Source organism: Vitis vinifera, chromosome 1 (assembly GCF_030704535.1).
Source record: "Vitis vinifera cultivar Pinot Noir 40024 chromosome 1, ASM3070453v1".
Lineage (NCBI taxonomy): Eukaryota > Viridiplantae > Streptophyta > Magnoliopsida > Vitales > Vitaceae > Vitis > Vitis vinifera.
This window is the reverse complement of record NC_081805.1, coordinates 4,165,552-4,189,026: the sequence shown is the minus strand read 5'-3', so window position 1 is coordinate 4,189,026 and position 23,475 is coordinate 4,165,552. Positions and strand designations below refer to the sequence as shown.

The following is a 23,475-nucleotide window of genomic DNA, read 5'->3' as shown; positions in this document are numbered from 1 at the left end:
TTTATTATTTATAAAATATATTTATTTTAATGTAATTAAAAATTTTAAAAGTAATTTAAAAAAATTAAAAAAAAAAAACTAAGCAAGGTAGGGCTAGGCAGGTGTGAGAGTCCTATTTAATTTTTTAAACGGGATAGAAATAAGAATTATTTTTAATAAACGGGACGGGGTTGGGATGGGGGCGACCCATCCCAAACTCGCCCCATTGCCATTCCTGGTTGGGTTAGACTTGGTTGTAATACCTTATCGGTGCAAAAGTCTGACCCACTTGGACCCGCTTAAAGATACAATTGTGCCCTAAACCCTTCTAATTAAACTTGGTTTTCTTCAAAATTAGGTTTAATTAAAAGTAGGGGATAGATTAGTAACCACATGGACCCACTATTGCCAGACCCTCAGTCCTTTAAGGCTTAAAAGCTCCTTCGCACATGTCATACCTCATTAGAATGTATCATTATATATATATATCTATTATAATGATTATGGGTACTATTGAATTTGAATAATTAAATGTAACATCGAGTGTAATTTAAATTGTTTTGAGTATCCAATTGTAGTCAAATTGTGTATCATATTCTATTTTTTACTATGATGTAAACAAAAATATTGAATAGTAATTGCAAATTTAATATTTAGGATTATGTTGTATTTTTTTCATGTTGAAGATATAAGATGGTTGCTAAATTAAAATTGTTGACTTTAATTGAATTTTAAATCTGACTTAAAATTTTATAAATAAAATTGAATTACTAAAATAAATAAAAATTGTTTATTTTATATATATATATATATATAAAACCACAGGTAGGACAACGAGATATCTCTTCTAAATAATGCAAGTGAAGTCTCAACTTTCATGTCATAAATATGTAATTATTTTTACACCTTTATTTGAGTTGTTTAAAGAATTAAAAGGTAACGTAAAATGAAACTTTAATTGATTTTAAATTATATTTTTATAGAAAATTCTACAATGAAAAAAAAAAAATCAATATCATCAATACATCAACTTTCAAACAAATAAAAAATAAAAAATACCATCATTAATTTCCTAGCTTTCCTAATATCGAATAGATTCAAGCAAAATAGTCCTCAAGTTGCATCTAGCTTACAAGGGCAAGAGACCTCAAGTAGCCAACATGTGCAAAGGATGTTAGGAAGGAAGTGGTGGTATCTAATTTCAAGTTGACGTACTTGATCCCAAGCAACATAGACATTTTGTTTCTTGCAAACCTAAATGATATATATAGTCTACATTTGAATCATTGGTTAGTGAAATGTATTTCAACCTAGAGTAGTTTAATGATGGTTTAAGGCTCCCACCTTATTTCTTGACTTGATAGTTTTTTCCCTATTCATACACTCTTCCAACATTCATTCACCTCGATGTTATATGAATGTTAATGGAGTGCAGATTGCTCAATCGTTTATACCTGTTAGATCTAATTATACTTAAAATCATTTTTGTCTATAATATCAAGTTGGAAGGGTAGCAAAAATTTCTTTTGTTTACTCAAAACTATTTTTTGCAATTCATGATCAAATTAAGAGACATGAGCAAAAGGTGGCTAAAAGGTAATATAATTGTGTCAAGGGTTTTAGGAGTGTTCAGAAAACGAGCCTTAGAGAGACTACATACTTAATCATATATTAAATTCTCCAATTAGGGGTGCTTAAAAGTGTCCATAATTGGTTAGAATAGTGTTGAGCATCTTTACTTAAAATTAATTGAGTACACTTTTCTAGTAAGTAAAAAAAATGTGCGAGAAGCACATCAAGTGGGTGGAAAAAGCCTTTTTGAGAAGTTTAGGCACTTGCTCGCCATTGATTTAGTAAAATACATGATTAATATGATTTTGCTAAAAAAAAACTTGAAGGGCATACTTAAACATTCAATATCATTTATCCACAAGTTTATCTGGTGTGTGACCTAAATTGCCATAGGGAATGCTTATGTGGCAAGCTCTAGGTCATAGACACCATTCAATCATATGCTGCTTGAGCCTCAAGGAAGATCAAGTCCCTTGAGCAACATTTAGAGAAGCTTGGAATAAGCCAATGATAGTCAAAAGTGAAGTAGTTGAAGCTCAAGCATTGGCTAGTCTAATCAATAATGGTACTCGGAAGAAAGATGGAGTGCTATGTGAGTACTATAACTTACAAGTTGAGTGGGAGAACCTGGCCAAAGATTGGGAGAAAGGTGCGATTTGAGAAGTTAACTTACTAAAAATGTGAACCAATGCTTCTATGATAGCTTTGTTTACTACCTTATAGATGACTTATAACAAATCATTATATTTTGTAGTGTCATAGATTTATAATAGACATTTTGATAATTAAACTTAGGTTTTATTAATATTTGTTTTTTATGCATCTTAGCACATTCAGAGCATCTCAACATAGATACAAATCTATTAGAAAGTATTCTAAGTTGTCAATTCTCCTTGAATAAAATTAAGTAACAAAAAGTCTTATTGCATATGTGAAAAGAAGACAACTTTGATGAGGCTTGTGACAAAAATTTTACATTAATGATACAATTTCTTTAGAATCACCTGAGCATAAGATTAAAGTTCAATTATTTGTTTTTCTTGAGAAGGAAGCAACAATCGAAGTATCTTTTTCATCTAGCAAACATATCCACTATTGCATCAAAGTTAAATAAAAAAATATGAAAAAGTGGAAAACAAAATGCATTAACATTGTAAGTGAAGATTAAGATTTGATAAAAGTAATCTTTAAAATTATATAAAAGAGCAATTATTGAAAGAGATTGTTAAAATTAAAGACACGAGTAATATATCCCATATAAAAGCATATTAAACTCTTATTGATAATGTGAGTGCAACTTGAGTTTTTAGTACTTGCCAAATTGATCTACTAAAGCTTTGGTTATCCGTGAAATTTGATCATACCTTTTTTGTTTTTGCCTAACTTATGATGGAGATTGGTGGCTATGTCTAAATTTTTAATATCAAAACTTATGAATGATTGAATGTTAGAATTTTATTTGACTCATACTAATTTAGTATCTTTTTAATAGAAAATAAAATTATATGATAATGTATAATTTAGAATATGTGACATTTTTGAATCATGATTAATAATCTTATTAATATCAATTAGGACATGATTTTCAAAAACATTTCGACTTCACAAATAGATAATGAATATGATAAACTTTATTTGAATTTGAATTTTATTTAGTAAATATGAGTGAGTGAAATAAATGTTTGCTTTACTTGATTTTCTAAAACTCATTTCAATTGTAAATTAAAGCAGAAATTATTTTAAAAATATTTCCATTGTGTTAGTTACAAAATATTGATATTCTAGGTTATTTTTCATGTTCATACATTTTCCTTCAATTTTTTTATAAGAACCAAACCAAAGAAAGAGTATTCCTTAAGTAATTAACTTTCTTTCCATTTACCTTTTCATTAGCAACTAAACAAGAAAAATTTTAGGGACAATTATGTTTTGAACCTAGTTGGATAAAAAAATTAAGTTTTGGTCCATATAATTTCATCATTTAAGCCAAAGATCCAGAGGAAGTGTGAAAATTGAGAAGAATAATTTAAATTTTTTATTTTTTTGGAAATAATCTTTGCTGACTATGAAAAAAAAAAAGCAAAAATACATTAATTTAAATTTTATTCCTTTTGAAAACCTCAATTAAATTCAATATAATTTAGTGATTTGGAAAAAAAAAATACACCATTTTCCAAAAAAAAAAAAAAAAAAATTATTATTATTTAAAAATCAATAATCTTGGAAAGTATATATTTTTAAAATTGTGTATATAAAAAATAACTAAAAATATGTCAAATTTATTTTTTTTAAATGACATATTTTTAGCATATATTTTTTAAAAAATTAGTTTTCTAAAAATAATAAATTTCCAGAATAATTATTAAAAAAATATTTAAGATCAAAAAGTTTGTCAAACATTGTGGTAGAAAATAGTTTTAAATGATATATTGGTCTCTTCATATTTTATATTTTTTCTATCAATTATGCAATCTATATGGACCAAAACTTAATTTTTGGGTCCAACTAGGTCTAAAACACAATTGTCCTAAAACTTTATATATATATATATATATATTATTTATTTCTTTTTTCTTCTTTTTCTTTTATTATTCCTTCATATTTTCTTTCCTTAATATTCTAAAAACTTTAAGAGAATCTATTTTATTTTGAAAATATTAAAAGGGGATTCTCTTCCCAAAATCCACTCCTTCCATTATCGTGCTAATTAAAGGACTTAATCAACTATAAAAAGAGATTCCATGAAGACATTTAAAAAAAAAAAAAAATTGAACTTAGAAAAGATGGGTTGCTTTTCTTCTAAGTCCAAAGGTTTACTTTTTCTCTCTCTTGGTTTTTTTTTCCCTTCTAATTATATATGTATATGTAAAAGCTTCTGTTTTTCTCATATGACGTATCATGTTTTAATTTTCTGTCTTTATCGTTTTCTTTTGTTAAAGCTTCTACTAATCCTTCACAAGAGGAGATTGGCTCTTCTGATGAACCTGCACAAGAGGAAGTTGGCTTCTCATATGAACAACCAGGAAGGGCAATGGAATATGGTGATTATGAACGAAGAGAAGGTGCCGCATGGTATGACAACTATGGCCAAGACACATGGAATAAATATTTCGGCCCACCTTATAGATGATACCCACATCACATTAAGAAATATTTTATTTAATTTGATGATTTGTTTTAGTTTTGATTTGATTTGATGATTTGTTTTAGTTATGAGTGATTATGATTAATTACACCCTTATTCAGTATTTAATGTGTTAAAATACTACATAATTATATTATTATTGTAATATACAATACATTATAATTTTTCATATTTACGAATAAAATATTTCATTTAAATATTTAAAAAAAGAAATAATTATACAATATGGTAATTTAAAAATTAAATAAAATTTCCTTTATTCGTATTATGGTAATACTAAATGGGCCAAAGTGATGAAGATAGTAATGGGCTCGGGCAAATAGTTTTAAGGAGAGAAACATCAACCAAGGCCATATATGGTCACCACATCCGAAAGGAAGGAGAATTTTTATTATAGGGGTACATTCCAAAGAATGATCATACCATTGGTAAGAGAATTATGGTTGGATCATTCCTCTATCAATGGGTGGTAGCGTCGTCCCGGCCAACATCGAAACCTTCACAGTATCAATGCAGCTCATTAATGGGGTTTGGCTATCATGATGACTCATTTGAACTCCTTGTGGAATAACAAACAAAAAACATTGTTAAGAGGTTGCAAGAGGTTTCTGGTCCTCGTATTTTATAGAGGATTTCCATGCTCATTGTAATGGTGTGTCTCAAGGCTCGATGGTTCTACCTCGAATATCTGCTTGGGCGAGTCTCCCATCATCATCTTTCTTTTAAAAAATTATTGTAATTGCCTTTGCTTTAAGAGGTTCTTCACTAGTTCTTTTAGACTTTTACAATCATCTTGTTACAAAATAGATCTCACAAAATGGGACAAATGTTAGAATTGACAATAAACAAATAGGAAAAGAAAATCAAATTAGGACACTTATCGGATTTAGTTGAGACGTGGCAATACTATCCTTAGAAGTAAATCTACCCTCCTTAGATGTCAAACTTGGTACAAAAGGAAACCAACAATCTATCTGCAGGATTCAATAGCCAAAAATCTTGCTTTTGGTACATACATTTAGTTATGAATAGTACAACTTGAACGTAAAAGAATTCTTTCAAAAGAAAAGAAGAACAAACTACAAATTGGATGCAGTAATGTTCCGATGTTACAACAATGGTTCAATGATAAGAATGAACACAAGATTGATTGTTGTAGATGCAAAGGCTAACGAGGAGGACTAATTGTAGTGTCAGAATAAGAAAGATGAGAGAGCACTATAGGCTAGTAGTAGTGAAGAGAAAGACAAAAAGGGTTCTCAATTTATAGGCTTAGAGGACTCTAAGCTTGAACAGTCAAATTAATTAGAACAATTTAATTTTAATTCAAATTCATTTAACCAGAATTTTAAAATCCAAAAACTCAAACAGGCTAAAGAAATTAATTCACAACTCACATGTATGGATGTAGACACGTTCCAACCTAAATCACTTGAATTTCCATTAGAATGGGTTTGGGCTTCTTGGGTGTGTGAGACTTCCCTTCACCTTTTCACATGCTCATAAGCCCAAGGAAGTGAGTATATATGCCTACTAAAAGTGTTTAGCCCTTTGCAACATGGGATTGACACTTTTGCTCTTTCTTCCTGAAAACATAACACTCACACGTAGGCTCTCTCACAACACACCCATCCAATCCCCCCCTTTTCCTGTGGATTCACAATGAGTCCCTAGAGAATGGTGCCAATTTCACATACCCTTTCATTCTTTTGTACAATTTACAAGATCCTTCTATAGGGTACATTTAATAGTGTACGATTCTTTTTTTTTTTTTTTTTTTTTTCTTTCTCTTTTAAGGTATTCATATCTTCATGAAGAAGATTAAGATGGTACTTGTTTTTTTAGTTTTTACTTAAAATAATTTGTTTTCAGAATTTAGGTCTTTTGTTTTTCTATTTTTCATAATTTATTATAAACTTTTTACTAAATGAAAAAAACCAAAATATGTAATTTTTTCTAAATTATAAGTAAAAAAACAAATATCACTTAATTAATTTTCGTTTATCTCTATTTGGACAGTTTGAGGTTAAGCTTTTTTTAGGCCTAGAAAAGGAAAAGTAAGAGGACAAATAAAAATCCGATTTTACGGTATATGATTTTTTTAAAAAGAGAAATTGGTGTGTACATATAAAAATTTAAATTCATAACCATCTTAAATATTTTTGCAATTTTATTAGATAAGACATAATGTTTATGTTTTTCGTGTGAATTTGAATAATCCACGTGGTCCAATCTCTCCATCCTACTTATGTTATTGTGAAAGAATTGTTATATGGTTTATTGATTCGAGTAAAATGTTCATATCGACACAACAGAACCCAGCCAAGTAAAGTGACGACCCACAAAGCCCATCATCCACAGTAGGCCCAATAACAACGTAAAACTCAAATCCTGAAGGGGTACTTCCGTCATTTCTCTGGAAGAGTTTAACAACTACTTCTTAACGAACTTTTGATTCCCCTTGTTGATCAACAAATCCCATGCCGCCACGTTTCATTTTTCTTTCCCGCCAGAATCCTTTCTCCTTCGTTCATATAGAAAATCTGCAACCTAAACCCTAAAAATCTTCCGGACCTACCATTAATGGCGTACTCTCTTCTCACTTCTCTCATCATTTTCTGTCTCTTATCCCTCTCCTCTTCTCTCCCATCCCAAACAATCCTCGACGCTGCAGAAATCCTCTCTGATTCGGGCTACGTCTCCATGTCCCTCACCCTCGAACTCGTCTCTCAGACCCTACTTCCCAAATCGCCGTCGGCCACCTTGTTCGCTGCTTCCGACGCCGCATTTATCGAATCTGGTCAGCCTCCGCTCTCCCTACTCCAATTCCATTCCTCGGCCCTAGTTTATCTTTCGAAAGCCTCCTTTCGCTTCCCGTCGGAGCCAAGATTCCTTTTATAAACCTCAATTAAATTCAATATAATTTAGTGATTTGAAAAAAAATACACAATTTTTCAAAAAAATAAAAATAAATTATTATTTTTATTATTTAAAAATCAATCATTTTGGAAAGTATATACTTTTTAAAATTGTGGATATAAAAAATAACTAAAATTATGTCAAAATTTTTTTTAAAATGATATATTTTTAGAAAAATTAGTTTTCTAAAAATAATCAATTTTTAGAATAATTATTAAAAAAAATTTAAGATCAAAAAATTTATCGAACATTGTGGTAGAAAATAGTTTTGAAAGATATATTGATCTTTTCATATTTTATATTCTTTCCATCAATTATGCAATTTATATGAATCAAAACTTAATTTTTAGGTCCAACTAGGTCTAAAACACGATTGTCCTAAAACTTTATATATATATATATATATATATATATATATATATATATATATATATATATATATATATATATATATATATATATATATATATTTCTATATTTTTTCTTTTCCTTTTATTATTCCTTCATATTTTCTTTCCTTAATATTTTCTAAGAATCATAGATAACATAAAAATGTTTGAATAAATCATATTAACGTCAAATTTTTATAAGAAAATAACTTTAACCAATGCATGTAGACGTTTGTTATAAAAGTTTACACAATTTTAAAAATCTAACTAATTGAAAACATCTATTCATAGAAGTTATAATTTTTGTAGTTGTTTGTAATTTTCTTTTTCATTGTCAAGATGGGGTTGGTGTTCAAGGTACAAAACCAAAACTTGTGTAGCCTATGCGAAACAAGCCTACATGGGGTACAAGATAAAAAAAATGGAACAAGGTCGAGGTACAAGAAAGAGTTTCATAAGAAGCTCCAAAGCCCTACTCCTTGTCCAAGGCATATATATATTATTAAATTTTTTTTAAAAGGGAAAAACTTTTAAGAGAATCTATTTTATTTTGAAAATATTAAAAAGGGATTCTCTTCCCAAATTCCTCTCTTTCCATTATCATGCTAATTAAAGGACTTAATCAGCTATAAAAAGAGATTCCATGAAGACATTTAAAAAAAAAAAAAATTGAACTTAGAAAAGATGGGTTGCTTTTCTTCTAAGCCCAAAGGTTTACTTTTTCTTTCTCTCTCGGGTTTTTTTTGTCCCTTCTAATTATATATGTATATATAAGTCTTTCTCATATGGCATATCATCGTTTTAATTTTCTGTCTTTATCGCTTTCTTTTACATGAAAAAAGATACTGAGGCTTCTGTTGAAGCTTCTACTGATCCTCCACAAGAGGATATTGACTCTTCTGATGAACCTACACAAGAGGATATTGACACTTCTGATGAACCTACACAAGAGGAAGTTGACTTCTCATTTGAACAACGAGGAAGGACAGTGGAATATGGTGATTATGAGCAAAGAGAAGGTGACGCATGGTATGACAACTATGCCCAAGACACATGGAATAAATATTTCGGCCCACCTTATAGATGATACCCACATCATATTAAGAAATATTTTATTTGATTTGATGATTTGTTTTAGTTTTGATTTGATTTTATGATTTGTTTTAGTTTTGAGTCATTATGATTAATTTCACCCTTATTCAGTATTTAATGTGTTAAAATACTACATAATTATATTATTATTGTAATATGCATATACATTATAATTTTTCAGATTTACGAATAAAATATTCATTTAAATATTAAAAAAAAACAAGAAATAATAATACAATATGGTAATTTAAAAATTAAATAAAATTTCCTTTATTAGTATTATGGCAATACTAAATATGCCAAAGTGATGAAGATAGTAATGGGCTTGGGGCAAATAGTTTTAAAGAGAGAAACATCAACCAAGGCCATATAGTCACCACAACTTACAAAAATCCATATCCGAAAGGAAGGAGAGTTTCAATTACAGGGGTATATTCCAAAGAATGATCATACCGTTGGTAAGAGAATTATGGTTGGATCATTCCCCATCATTGGGTGGTAGCATCGTCCCGACCAACATCGAAACCTTCACAGTATCAATGTTTGGGCAAGTCTCCCATTCTCATCTTTCTTTTAAAAAATTCTTGTAATTGCCTTAAGCTTCTTTTAGGCCTAGAAAAAGAAAAGTGAGAGGAAAAATAAAAATCCAATTTTACGATTTAAATTCACAACCGTCATAAATATTTTTGTAATTTTATTAGATAAGACATAATGTTTATGTTTTTCGTGTGAATTTGAATAATCCACGTGGTCCAATCTCTCCATCCTACTTATGTTATTGTGAAAGAATTGTTATATGGTTTATTGATTCGAGTAAAATGTTCATATCGACACAACAGAACCCAGCCAAGTAGAGTGACGACCCCACAAAGGCCCATCATCCACGGTAGGCCCAATAACAACGTAAAACTCAAATCCTGAAGGGGTACTTCCGTCATTTCTCTGGAAGAGTTTAACAACTACTTCTTAACGAACTTTTGATTCCCCTTGTTGATCAACAAATCCCACGCCGCCACGTTTCATTTTTCTTTCCCACCAGAATCCTTTCTCCTTCGTTCATATAGAAAATCTGCAACCTAAACCCTAAAAATCTTCCGGACCTACCATTAATGGCGTACTCTCTTCTCACTTCTCTCATCATTTTCTGTCTCTTCTCCCTCTCCTCTTCTCTCCCATCCCAAACAATCCTCGACGCTGCAGAAATCCTCTCTGATTCGGGCTACGTCTCCATGTCCCTCACCCTCGAACTCGTCTCTCAGACCCTACTTCCCAAATCGCCGTCGGCCACCTTGTTCGCTGCTTCCGACGCCGCATTTATCGAATCTGGTCAGCCTCCGCTCTCCCTACTCCAATTCCATTCCTCGCCCCTAGCTTTATCTTTTGAAAGCCTCCGTTCGCTTCCCGTCGGAGCCAAGATTCCGACGATGTTCGCCAACCACTCGTTGATAGTCACCAGCGCCGCTTCCGATTCTCAAATTTCGTTAAACAATGTTAATATCACCTCGTCGCCTTTGTTCGATGATGGTTCTTTGATCATTTTTGGGGTGGATAAGTTCTTCGATCTGAATTTCCCGGCTTTAGGCCTGACTCGAAGCCCTAGCCCTAATACGGGATGCACAGATGATGCAATTGCTTCTTCAGGTGGTGATTCTTTTGATGAAGCAAGCGGAGTGTTAAGGTCCAGAGGATACTTTGTGATGGCTTCGTTTCTTGATTTGCAATTGCTAGGGTTTAGAGATGGCACAAAGATGACAGTTCTCGCCCCAGCTGATGAAGTTATGATGGATCGTGTTGGTAATTTTAGCGACATTTCATCGTCAATCTTTCTTCGGCATGTTCTTCCATGCAAGGTTTCATGGTCTGATCTGGTTAATTTTGATGATGGGTCAATGTTGCCGACATCTTTGGAGGGCTTTACCATTAACATTACGAGATCTGGTGATACATTGAAGCTGAACGAAGTTTCAGTTGCTTTTCCGGACATGTATCACAGTGATTGGCTTGTTGTTCACGGTCTTGGGGAAGTTCTTACCTTGCTGGTGGGACCAGAACAAGCTGCAGACTCTTCGTCTGAAACTGGGGGAAGCAAAACTAATGAACAGACTGCATTAGGCAACAGTGAATTTTAAGGTCTTAATCATGAATACGGCAGGTGATATACGTGTAGTTTCTTTCAAGATTCCCCTTTCTGGTGGGATTGTGTAGCCTACCAAAACTCTTCTTATTCTACCACTCAGTAGGAACTTGAAGATAGAACGGCCACTACTCTGTTGGTTCTTACACTCAGATTTTCAGCTAGAGAGCCGTGTTTGATTTCGTATATCTGAAACGATTGAAGAAAGCTCGGTCCAATTTGAAACCTTTGCTTTCAAAAAGTGAATTCTATTTCATTTACTGGATTTCAAAGTATGAAATGAAGAAATGATAGTCAAGAAGTTATGATTAGTAAGCTTTTCCCTGTGATCACTTTGCATAAATCTGGCCTTTTCCTTTCCAATCACGTCCTAAATAATTTCAGTTTTCCTTTCTCTGCTGCTGCTCCTATAAATGAACAGTCTCAGTTAGTTCTAAGTGCTATGGAGAGGACTTATGAAAAGGACTGGAGTAACCCTACATATAGAAGCATTACAAGCAAATCATCATCTAAGCAGCAAGTGTGCATCACCAAAAGTGCTTCATTACTCAGAAGGTGCAATCAGATACATGATAGTTGAAGATGTTATGAGACTACATTTGAGGAAACCAACAATAGAGGCAAGATGATCTCGTAACGAAACATACTACACCCTTGTATACCATTCCAACCCCCATCAGCAGTTTTTATTGGGCACCAACTGATCAGCCATAAGGGTCTTGATCGGGTCAGATGATCTGTGTAGTTGGGTTGCCCAGTTACAACAGTCTATCTCTCTCCCCTTTGGTGTCAACCAATCACTTGAGTTGTCCTGATTTTGTCAAGCTTCTGAGCCAAAATTAGAACCATATCCTGCTTTCCCTCATCAAGTAGAGTTTGTTTCAAATTGCTGAACATTGCTGCTGGAGGCCTGATACCCATGTCCAACATTTCGTGAAAGTATTTGCAGGCCTCGTCTAACTTATTCTCATAGCACAAGCTGTTAATTAACGTTGAGAACATGTGCATTCCAGGAAGAACTCCCTTGGCTTTCATTTCATCCCATACCCTTAACGCCATATCCACTCTCTCTTCATTGCAAAACATCCTCACTACAATCTCGTATGTACTCACACTTGGCTCACAGCCTGGCTCGCTGCTCATTCCCTGAAAAACCCGGTAAGCTTCCTTTGTTCTTCTAGCCTTTATCAAGTGATGAAGAATTATATCATAGGTTCGAGTCTGCGGACCAACTCCACATTTTCTCATCTCATCAACTATACGATAGGCATCATCCATCCTCATTGATTGACAGTAAGATCCCACCACAGCGTTATATGTGGGTGCCTCTGGAGTAAATCCACTAGCCTTAGATCGTTCAAAAAACTGGAGAGCTTCGGTCAATCTCCTCTCGGAGCCCAACCCATTGATGAGAGTACAATAAATATGAGGAGTAGGCATGCACTTGTTTGCTTCCATTTTATGAAACAACTCAACGGCTGCATCGTATCTTCTAGCCTTACAATGGGCGTTGATAAGTATCCCATAAGTCACAGCATCGGGCTCAAACCCCTCATCCTTCATCTCTCGATAAACCTCGTCCAATCTCAACAAATTTTGTTCTTGACCCCACCCTTCCAACAAAATCGTGTAGGACTTGATATCAGGCCTGAACTTTCTATCCTTCATTTTATCAAACACCTCTTGTGCTCTCTCGACATGTCTCGACTTACAAAGGGCATCAAGTAATCTATTAAAATCTGAGAGTACCGGCTGCAATCCAAACTTTTCCATTTTCTCAAATGTCTCTACCGCTTCTTTAACCTTCCTTGCTCTTGCGTACCTCCGTGAAATCAAAGCAAAAGTCTCTTGGGTCAACAAACCCTTAGACCTCATATCATTCACCAAATTCCAGATCATCTTGAACTGTTTGATCTTGCCCAGGGCTTCAATTAGAGCATTGTAGTTCTCCGTACTGTATTTAAACCCCTTTTGCTTCTCAGCCCACCTAAAGAAGGAAAGAGCGATGACACCGGAATTGCTGAGCTTCTTCAGGACCTCCAGGACCAGCGTGGGAGATACGTCGACCGAAGCGCCATTGAGCAATGATTCAATACTAGAATTAGAGTGAGTGCAAAGTAGTTTACACAATTTTCCAGTATCTTGGGCTATATGATGGTTTGTGGCATCAGTGGTCTCAGTGCACGCCTGGTTTCGTATTGAACCGCCATGTATTGATCTGCAAAAACTAAATGGGGAAAACCCGCATGAATTTTCATTTTCATGTTTGATAGATTCCAATCGAACAAAATCAGCGTCAGCAAGAAGAAGATGGAAGCTAATGGTGAAGGGGTTGGAGGTTTTCAAAATTTTCGGAGAAAATTTGAGGAATCGAGTGAGACCCATTTCAGTTGAGAAAGAGGGGAAAATCCGGGATTCCCTTTTGCCTTATTTTTGTAGCTGTAGTTGTTTTCTGCTTTTGCTGATCGCTTGATTCTACAACAACCTAATATGTTGATACAAGATTTTATTGACTCGATTCTCCCAAAACACCCAATAATTTGAAATAAGATGGCTCGATTTGAATTAAGAAAAAAAAAACCTAGAAATATTAAGCGGAATAAAACTATCTGGATTATTTTTTTATATCTTTTATATAATTTTTTTTCTAAAAGAAGAAAACTGCTATGATATGAATCAAAAAATTATAATTTAATACAATACTTATGTGGTTGAAATTTTTTTATGGATAGAATTCAAATGGTGAATCGTTGTATAAGGTAATTTATATCTTAATTTTATTAGAAGTTAAAATTTTCAGTAGTTAAGATTTGAATTATTTTATACATTGGTAAAAGTATGTGATTAAGATATACATGTGAGTAAAGATAAAAAAAATGTGATTAAAATATGAACAAAGAATGTGACTTAAAAAAATTGTGAATATGATTAATTTTAAATATATATATATATATAACTAAGGTATAAAGAATATTATTGGTATATATATATCATAAAAGTATACAAAATGTTATCAAAATATAAAAAAGTGACAATGGTAGAATGAATATAACTCATGTATTCATGTATAAAAATTGCAACTCAAGTAAGAACAATATGAGTAAAGCACATAGACTGTGATCAAGATATAAAAAATGCAATTAAAGTATGAAAAATGGAGCAAAAATATGGAATTATGAAAATTATAATGGAGAAATTAATAATTTGGAAATATAATCAAAATATTAAAATAAAAAGAAGATAAATATTATGTAATGTTATAATTTTACACAAGTAGATTTATCTACGTTTTTATAAGTATTAAATAGAATATATTTAATTGTTTTTTTATCTATTTATCTATTCATCTTAATTATCAAATTATCTTAGTAAAATCTCCCGGCGTTCATTTAAACCATTCGTTATTGATAACGACAAACTGTGTTTGGGTACTCGGACCTTAAATCGGCCCACAAAAAAGGTCAATGAATCAACTGCACAGTCGGCCGGCCCTGCAATGGATTCCCCTGCTTGGGCACTTCCCACGAGAATCCCTGGGCATCTGTGCAGTGGTCACGCCCACACGCGCATCTGTATATGACACAAAAACAGAGGCCGTAGTAGATACTTTCTGATTTAGATATATGTATTTACTGGAAAAGAAAATTCTAGAAATTTTCTGATTCCGGTATATATCATCAAAGGCGCATTTTGCGTATGCAGATAGAGATTCATCGGAAAAACGATACACTTCGGGTTCAAAGAATGAAACTGCCTCAAATTGTAAACAGTTGACAAATGGAATGACTGGTTGAAGATACATCGGCCTTGAAAATATGGCAGAGCATAGAGGGAGGCATTCCTCTTATTGATTTAATGACTGACAGGCCCTGCGTTAGTATCAACACCAAGCCACAATACAGCCCAAAAACCTCAAATGAATTTAATTCTTCCATCCATCAACTTCTATCCTGAACATGTTCACCGTCAAAGCCCATGACCAGAGGAACCCCCACAACATATAGACAGTAGCAACCAAAGAATTTGTCTCACCGATGGTCTTTCAAACAGGTCAATATACTTCAGATGCACAAGAATTGCACCGCGCTTCAGAATACCTTCCTTAAGTTTGATCAATATTCATTTGCACTGATTCGACTGAGAATTCGAGCCCTCAAGAAGGTTAGTCACTGACTCCTCTAACTTCTTTGCCTGAAGCCCAGGCCTCAAGACATTGGCATCTCCCCAATTGGAACAAGGATCCATCCACCAACTCTTCCTGCCCGTGCACCATGCCCCTGGAACAACTCTGTTACGCCCTCGCTTGAGGATCTTCTCATCAATCATATTTAGCACTGGGTCATCTTTTTGGAATTGTCGGGCAAAAGCAGCTCCACTTTGAACTGTCTGATCATAATCAGATACATTGAGAAAGTGAGGTTCCATTTTGGGAGGACTGTCCCAGATCACGTATCTCAAATCATTGTTCACAGTCGTATTCCTAAACTCCGGTGAATTGCAAATGACAGAATGGAAATAACCTTCATCAGACAAAATTACATTCGTAAAATACATTAGGAGTGTTCGGGGGAGATTATCCCAACCAAGAATGCAGAATTCCAGAAAGGATCTGTTCAGAATGACCCATGGAGAACCTGTAAAATGAGAAAGGATTATGGTCGAATAAATAGCAAGGGTCAACCTATTATTTTAAAGCATGCCTCACAAGAGTAATTTGAGTGGCAAAAACACAAAACATAGAGGAGAACTTTGCCTGTGAAAAATTTAAAACCATCAGGGGTGGGCCGCTTCTCTGTAGCATGGAAAATTTGAGACCTTCTTGCCAAGTAAATGCCTGGGTCAACTACTATAGGATGGACACGCTGAGACCTGCAACAACATTATGCAATTCAATGTGATTCAAAAGTGATTGGCATTATGTACCACAGAGCTATCACAGGAATTAGTGACCAGGGTTTGCCTACTCTTTCCATCCAAGGTCACTGGTATGATCGATGAAATTGAGATCTCTCCTAACAGAGGAGAATACATGGGACAAGTCTGAAAGAAAAAGAATAAAACATAACCAACCATTAGTTAGACAGCACGAACTATAAAGAATGACTGATCTAGAGATATTATGGAAATTTACTGACAAAACATGAATGGAAATGACCTAGAACAGCATGGGAATCTCATCACCGAAAAAAAATAAAAGCTAAAAATTTGAAGACATGTTAGAAAATAGAAACCAAGCTAAGTATACAACTGCAGCCACAAAGTTTCTGGTCACCAGCATCTGAGGTTGCTGATGTCGCATCGGTAAACCTCCCTGAAGAGGAAGAACCAAATTTGAGAGAGGAAGGAGGGGAGAGGGGTGAAAGGGAAGGAGTTAGGTGGGAGAAGAATAGGACACCAGCACCATAAGCCTTGGAATCCAGTCTATCTCAAGGAAGTGATCTTGAGGTGAACAGACTATGTCATTCTTGAATAGAATATGTAACTAAGTCTCTTTGTGACAATAAGGTTTTGAAGGCCAGTTGAGAATCTGTCATCTTCACTAGCATAAGGATCTAAGCAAATCATGTGCAGGGTGAATTGGTCACATTTTCACAATCACTACTACAATAAGCAAACATTTTGTTCTCTCTTGTCAAATTGGTTTTTCAGTTGAAAGGAAGGAAATTGCCCCTAACAGAAAACAGTACTACTTCCATTATTCCTTTGTATTTTTGAACAGTTAATTATTAATTATTATTTCTGTACAAGATATTGATATGAAACATAGCATTTATATTATGAGAGAAAACCGAGGGCTGGGAAACTCTCTCTAGGCCTTTTTCCTCTCTTTATCTCTTCTGCTTTTGCAGTTCAGTTATATGTGCTCTGATTTTTATACTGAGGATTTATGGCTACATCTATTCCTCCACAATTAGCATATGAGAACTACATTAAGATCCACTTATCTAATCCACAGAAACGACCATAATCACACAACACTTAGGTGGTGTTTGTTTTATTAACTTAATGTTGAATGTCATTTGCTTTTAGACTTTAGATCGTTTATTTTTAACTTATTTTTTTATACTTATTACTAATTTTAAAAAAAAAATTACTGATTAGAAAATGCTAAAATATTTGGCTTTTTGCCGAATGGTAAAAATAACTTTTTAAAACAACTAAAAACACAATCTCAACACAACCTTTACCCTTTTAATACTTAATACTTAGAAGAAATAAAATAATAAAAAAAAACAAACACCTTAATACTTAATACTATTAAATTGTATTTAGAGTTAAATTAAGTTCTATTTAGATTGAAGTACAGAAAAAACCAACCACCACCTTAGCTTTGGAAAGGTCTCATACCCAGAGCTGAACAGTAAGTGCAACTGTGCAACATTAGATCATCCTCATGAAATTATGCATAATTCAGGAAATTATATGAAATATAGCCAGTCAGACTTATGTTTCATCATCTTAATCATAGTTTGGAAAGGTACAAGGCACAAACTAAGACGTATGCAGTACACCTGAGCAGGCAGGCACACCCTAAAGCATGTGCAGTTTTATGAAACATGGTAAATTTGGATATGCAAATATTTTTCATATACTCATATATTTTACTATTGTGTGTACATAAAAATAAAATTCATAAATTGTCAATAATTATGCACTATAGTTTAGCCCAAAATGACTAATTACTACCATTATTAATACATTAATTTAAACACATTGTCAAAATACTCAAATGCAAGTAAAAATAAAAATAAAATCAGTATACTAAACACTTTCAGATTGAAGAAAACAATGCAATACCAAAAAAAAAAAATAATCAAAAACAATTTTCATTCAAATACATACATCCATGCATGCATGCATACATGCATGTATATATAAACCTTCCATGGTCGAGCCCTTTGAACTCTCCATGGGTTCTCAAACCTCGAGGTGCTGACTGCATCCACCACAACCTACATTGGGTAATCCAAGGTATTCAACTAGCAGCAAGAATCAAACCTAAGACCATGCGCCTCTACTGCACATCCTGGCATTCACCCTAATCAACTAGGCACCTTGATGGGCAAAATCCATAAAAAGTATATATAGAAGAGTGTGAGCATACTTTACTTCATAAAAAGTCCAAACAAATAAAGTGTGTTTCTGGATATAGAATAAAGTCAAAGTAATGTGGTTGGGTGGGGGGAAATAGAAAATTTCTGGGCATTCCTTGGAGTGTGGTTGGGTTTGATGGGCTAGGGCTATAGACGCCAGCCAACTATGTGCTATTTCTTCTTCTATGGCCCTAGCATAAGAGAATAGCTCATTCGTTTGGGGGCTTTTTCTTCCCGAACCCTAGCTAGCAGACATGAGCCCTAACATAAGACAATGGGCCACTGGGTTTGGACTGGCTACAGGGCTGGATAGGGTGGGTTGAGGCGGGGTATGGGTTAGAAAGGTTCATGAAACAGCATCTTCTGCCCAAGAATGTCTTTATCTTCAGCTGGTTGAGTTTGGGCAAGCTAGGGCTTAAAAGGGTTCACAAGATGGCATCACTCTTCCACATTTCTTCTTCTTATAATAGAGCTTGGTAGGGGAGGACAGGGTTCATAAAATGGCATCGTTCTGCCTCAGGTTTAAAGAAAAACAGAGGAAAGGCTGCAAGAGGCAAAACAACATCACTGGCTGGCTCTGGTTTTAAAATCTGAGGCTCAAAACTATGTCATTTTGGCCTGGGTTTAAAATAAAGAAACAAAAGTGGGTGCCTTGACTTAGCTCCAATGGCTTGCCTGAGCACCTAAAGTGGTGCCCTACTGAAGACACACAGTTTGTTCTGTTTTTTCAAAAACTGAAGATGAAAAAGCCGTCACTCTGGCCTAGGTTGAAAATAAATAAATAAACATACAAACATGTGCTTTTCTTGGCTCCAGGGGTCTACCTGAGTACCTAAAGAGGCACCTTATTGAAGGCACAACAACTGACTCCAGGCGAGGTGCCATGGTAAACACATCAAGTCACCTTGTTCCTAGAGACTCTTTGAGTGCACCTTTTAAAACACCAATTTTAACAAAGAGATTAGGGTCAAAAGCATTCAGGATTTGAATTTAGTTGTGCTAAACTCATTCATATTTTGAATTTAATTATCTTAAATTCAGAACTTTGAGTTCAATTCAACTTTTCTAATAAAATGCCCCATATTAAACATAAATGATTCAGCTAGACCTCCAAAATTAGCCCCTAAAAAAAAGATAACCACCATATGATATACTTGTCAAGTCATATATCACTCATTAGCTATCCCGTTCTCTCAGGGCAAGATTATGCATCATAAAAAATTTTCAAACTCAAAACTTGCCATCATTTTATTAGCCTTCCGTATGACAGTAAAATCAAAATCAAGTTCTGAATTTAAGCTACTCCTCGAACACCTTATCACATTATATACAAAACTGACGCACATTACTCCAAAATGGGATAATTTTAACCCATCACAATCTTGTCGGTAGCTATGGAACAAAGAAATAAATCTAAATTAATCCTCCTGAAACACCATTTCCACGGCATCAAAACACACATTCTCCAAATAGAAAATAGCAAGAGGAATTCAAATTCCCACAAAAATGATATAGTAATCAAACAAACAAATCACGAGAAGAACATACCATCTTGTGTGATGAGAGGATAATCCATTGAACTCAAAGTGATAAACCAATTCCATCCACTGTCAACTCTCAAGAGTATCGAGGCGGCACGCAATGTCGCAGCAATATTGCTAGACCCCATGTACGTCAATCGATCCGGCTTCCCCACCACATCCACATTCCCAAATGCTCGTATCGCCGGCACCGATTTAACCGCAGAGGCCAAAAGTCTTCTCTCTTCGTCCGAGGCATCAGCCCCGAGATGCAACAGGTACCGATTCCTGGGGTGGTAAACCGCAAGCAAGAGTCTGAGGATCCGGTCCTTGTGGCCGCGGCCGCCGGAAATGTAGTAGGCGAATGCCGGCGGGTAATGGAGCCCGTGGTGGACCGTCGAAGAGAAGGGCTTGTGGAAGGATAAGGCGTAAGAAGCGTTAAAGCCGGAGATCGACGAGAGAAAGAGGAGGAGAGAGACGAAGGCGGCGGAGAAGAGTGTGAAGAGCCATTTCTTCTCTGCTAACATGGCGATGATGGTGGTGGAGCATATGTATAACCTACCCTCAAAATCAGATTAAGCTTAGGGTTAGGGTTCTGTTGGAAAGGTTCACACGGATTTGTAACAGAATGTCCAAAGGGATCGTTGATTCAAGAATTGATACAAAGATTTCAGAGCGTGGACACTAGGGCTTACTATTAGGATTTTGTCTGTGTTTAAAGAGAGATCAAGTCCAGCGGTTAGGGTTTGGGTTTGCAGAGTAGATTTGTAATGTCGATGAGGAGTTCACCTGCTCAAATGGATTCTCTCTTTCTACTTATTTCATTCTTTGAAATGTGAAAGTTGTGCATTTACGTGTATATAAATGTAACCAGTTTAATACTGTTAGGTCCACGCTCTCTTCTTGGTCCGCCAACTCACGCTCCCTCTCATCCTATCTTGGTCTAAGATTTCCCTTTTCCCCTTTTATACTATATAAAAAAAAAACGCTCTTTCCTATTTCCCAAAATCAATTTCATGACATTCCAAATATGATGTTGTCTAGCCAATAATTAACTTTTATAAAAAATATATATATATAAATTTGACCTTATATTCTTACATTAAAATTTTAAAATAATTTTTAAAAATTACCATTTTAAGGTAAATCTAAAAAAATAATAAATACATCTTTTTCTGAGTGTCAAGCGTAGCGTCGACCGTCGAGAAAAAATATAAAATTGTATTATTACGCAGTGGCGTGTACGCTCCAGGGATGGTAGTTGGCATCCCATCTACTCATCTCCTAGTGGTTTTGAATTTGCTAGTTGCAGTGGACGATCATGTGGAAATAGCAAATATGGGAGTGGAAAGAGACGTGAATATTTTAAACGCGATTCCTATGAGGTGTCTTGATGTGATGCGCCTTGCGGATAACTCATTAATGCATGATGTATCCCTACGGCTCTTTTTTCTATTTTTGTCATTTATCTTATTAAAATAAAACATTTTTGTTTTTAATTCCTATTTTTAACTTAATTTTTGTCTCCTCTTTCTCGCATTTGCCCATGTTTTTCTGCCTCCATGGCATAACTAATTTGACTAAAATTGAGGGGGAAAACAAAATCATTTTGTCCACTTCGGATTCTACTCGTGGTATTATTTCTGGTATTGTTGTTCAAACAAACATTAAAATAATATAGTTTGGGGAGAATTAATAAAGAATTTATTTTTTTTTTTTAATTCTTCGTCGGTCTACATTCAAATCTCTGATAAAGTCTTTGCAATTTATTTTAGAATATTCAAATCTCTGATAATGTCTTCGGAATTTAATTGAGAATATTCTAAATAATTATGAAGGTTGCGGAAATATCCTTGATAAATATTCCGCTTACCACTGACCGTATTTAATTTCAACGGTGACGTTGGACTGCTTGACAAGGGCGGATATGCACTCTCAAATTTCCAAAATAAAAAATAATAAATTCTTATATACTGTTTAGTTAAATTTTCTTGTTGTCCTTTTAATTTAAAATAATAAAAAAATTAGTTAAAGTTCCAAGTTAAGAAAGATTAGTATATTTATTCCAAATGAGTGAAATTTAAGTTTAAATAAAATTAAAAATAAAATAAAATATTTTATAAAAAATTATTTAATATCCTTGGACATTTTGGTCTGTTTATATATGCAGGTAAAGTGTTATCTAACGACCCATATTCATTACCATGTAATAAACATCTCACTTTAAGTCTAAAAATTATTATTCTTAACGTTAATTATGAATATTTAAAATATTAAAAAGACGCATAAAATATTACTTAAAATAAAATATCACTAAACATCAAATTCAAGTTTTAGAAAAGTTATTGTCTTGTTAAGAATCTCAACAAAATCAATTGAACACATCTTGTTTCATGTATAAGTGTCTCACTCGGAGAAAGCTAGTAAAAAAACATTAGTCGTTCTATACCTTTTGTTATTTCATTTTGTTTTATCTTTATCATTTTTTTTAATCATATGCTAACATTATCTTAATATTTTTCCATCTTAATTTTTTTTGGGAATAAAATTAAGTTTTTTTTACCATTTTTGTATTGTACATTTTATTAAATATTTTTTAATGGTATATCATCTTCCATTATTTGAAAATTTTATATTTATAGACTTGGATTTATATGTAGTCTTAATTATTGAAGATAATATAACTAATAAAATATTTTCAATTATAGACAATAATAAGCCTCAAATTTTTACTAATTAATTATATTTAAATTGATATATGAATTCATTACAGATTTAAATATTTAGACGTTTAATATATTAATGATATTATTATCTAATACATCATTTATAAACAAAAGATGTCATCACTTTCAATTTAATATTTAAAGAAATTTTCTAAAATTATAAAATTTATTCAAAAAGTTTTTAAAAGATTTTTTATGAAAAAATATTAAAAATTTTCTAATCAAATTTCTAACCATTTTAAATTTCTTTTGATATTTTTTTCTAAATCTAATATTATTTTGCCAATATTTTTAAAGTTGTTGATTTAACACTCACTTTAAGTTAAAAATGATAATATAATAAGTGGTTTAATTTGTACTGAAATTAACTGAATGGTAATTTTCGGATGCCCTCCTTTTGGTGCTCTTCCAGCTTTTAGGGTGGGTGCCGCATTTTCGCTCTTTTTGGGTAGCTTTTTTTGACAAATTCATTAATGGTGAATTTTATTTCCAGTTGTAACCCATTAAGCGCGGCATGGCCCCAAGCTCAAAGATGATTTCAGATGATTTGGTCCGAGACTCTGAAAGTAGAAGCATGTGCGTGGTGCGGCAGACGGGGCAGACATGAAATGTGTGCGCCAGAGATTAGGAGTGTCTCCATTCATGAGTCGTAGTTAAAACTTAAAAGTTAAAACCCATCTTTCATTGTCAAGACTCAAGACATTAGAGAAACGAGAGGAAGAGACAATGAAAGGGAAAGGAGGACTCACTTCTACAAATACCATTACGAAGTTATGGCTCTTCATCACACATCCCGAAGGGTTGGCCGCTTGCCTCGGACAAAACCAAGTGGTCCACTCCAAAGCCACACCGTCCAGAGGTTGAAGTCGTCTTGCCGGATGTTTTTTTTATTATTGCCTAACAAC

General features: G+C 33.7%; 3 protein-coding genes across 3 annotated transcripts; 1 reads left to right on the top strand and 2 right to left on the bottom strand.

The window, feature by feature from the left end:
- Window positions 1-10,067: 10,067 nt before the first annotated feature.
- LOC100267882 (putative fasciclin-like arabinogalactan protein 20) lies at window positions 10,068-11,593 on the top strand. The gene has a single exon (XM_002280416.4). It carries the CDS (start codon window positions 10,206-10,208, stop codon window positions 11,223-11,225), a length of 1,020 nt encoding a protein of 339 aa, XP_002280452.1. The 5' UTR covers window positions 10,068-10,205; the 3' UTR covers window positions 11,226-11,593.
- Window positions 11,594-11,753: 160 nt separating this feature from the next.
- On the bottom strand, window positions 11,754-13,829 carry LOC100245565 (pentatricopeptide repeat-containing protein At1g71060, mitochondrial). The gene has a single exon (XM_002280407.4). It carries the CDS (start codon window positions 13,613-13,615, stop codon window positions 12,020-12,022), a length of 1,596 nt encoding a protein of 531 aa, XP_002280443.1. The 5' UTR covers window positions 13,616-13,829; the 3' UTR covers window positions 11,754-12,019.
- Window positions 13,830-14,875: 1,046 nt separating this feature from the next.
- LOC100259436 (beta-glucuronosyltransferase GlcAT14A) lies at window positions 14,876-20,686 on the bottom strand. Its single transcript, XM_002284060.4, has 4 exons — window positions 19,873-20,686; window positions 16,195-16,270; window positions 15,984-16,099; window positions 14,876-15,864 (listed from the first exon to the last, which is right to left on the bottom strand). Exons 1-4 carry the CDS (start codon window positions 20,369-20,371, stop codon window positions 15,350-15,352), a joined length of 1,206 nt encoding a protein of 401 aa, XP_002284096.1. The 5' UTR covers window positions 20,372-20,686; the 3' UTR covers window positions 14,876-15,349.
- Between the last annotated feature and the right edge of the window lie 2,789 nt (window positions 20,687-23,475).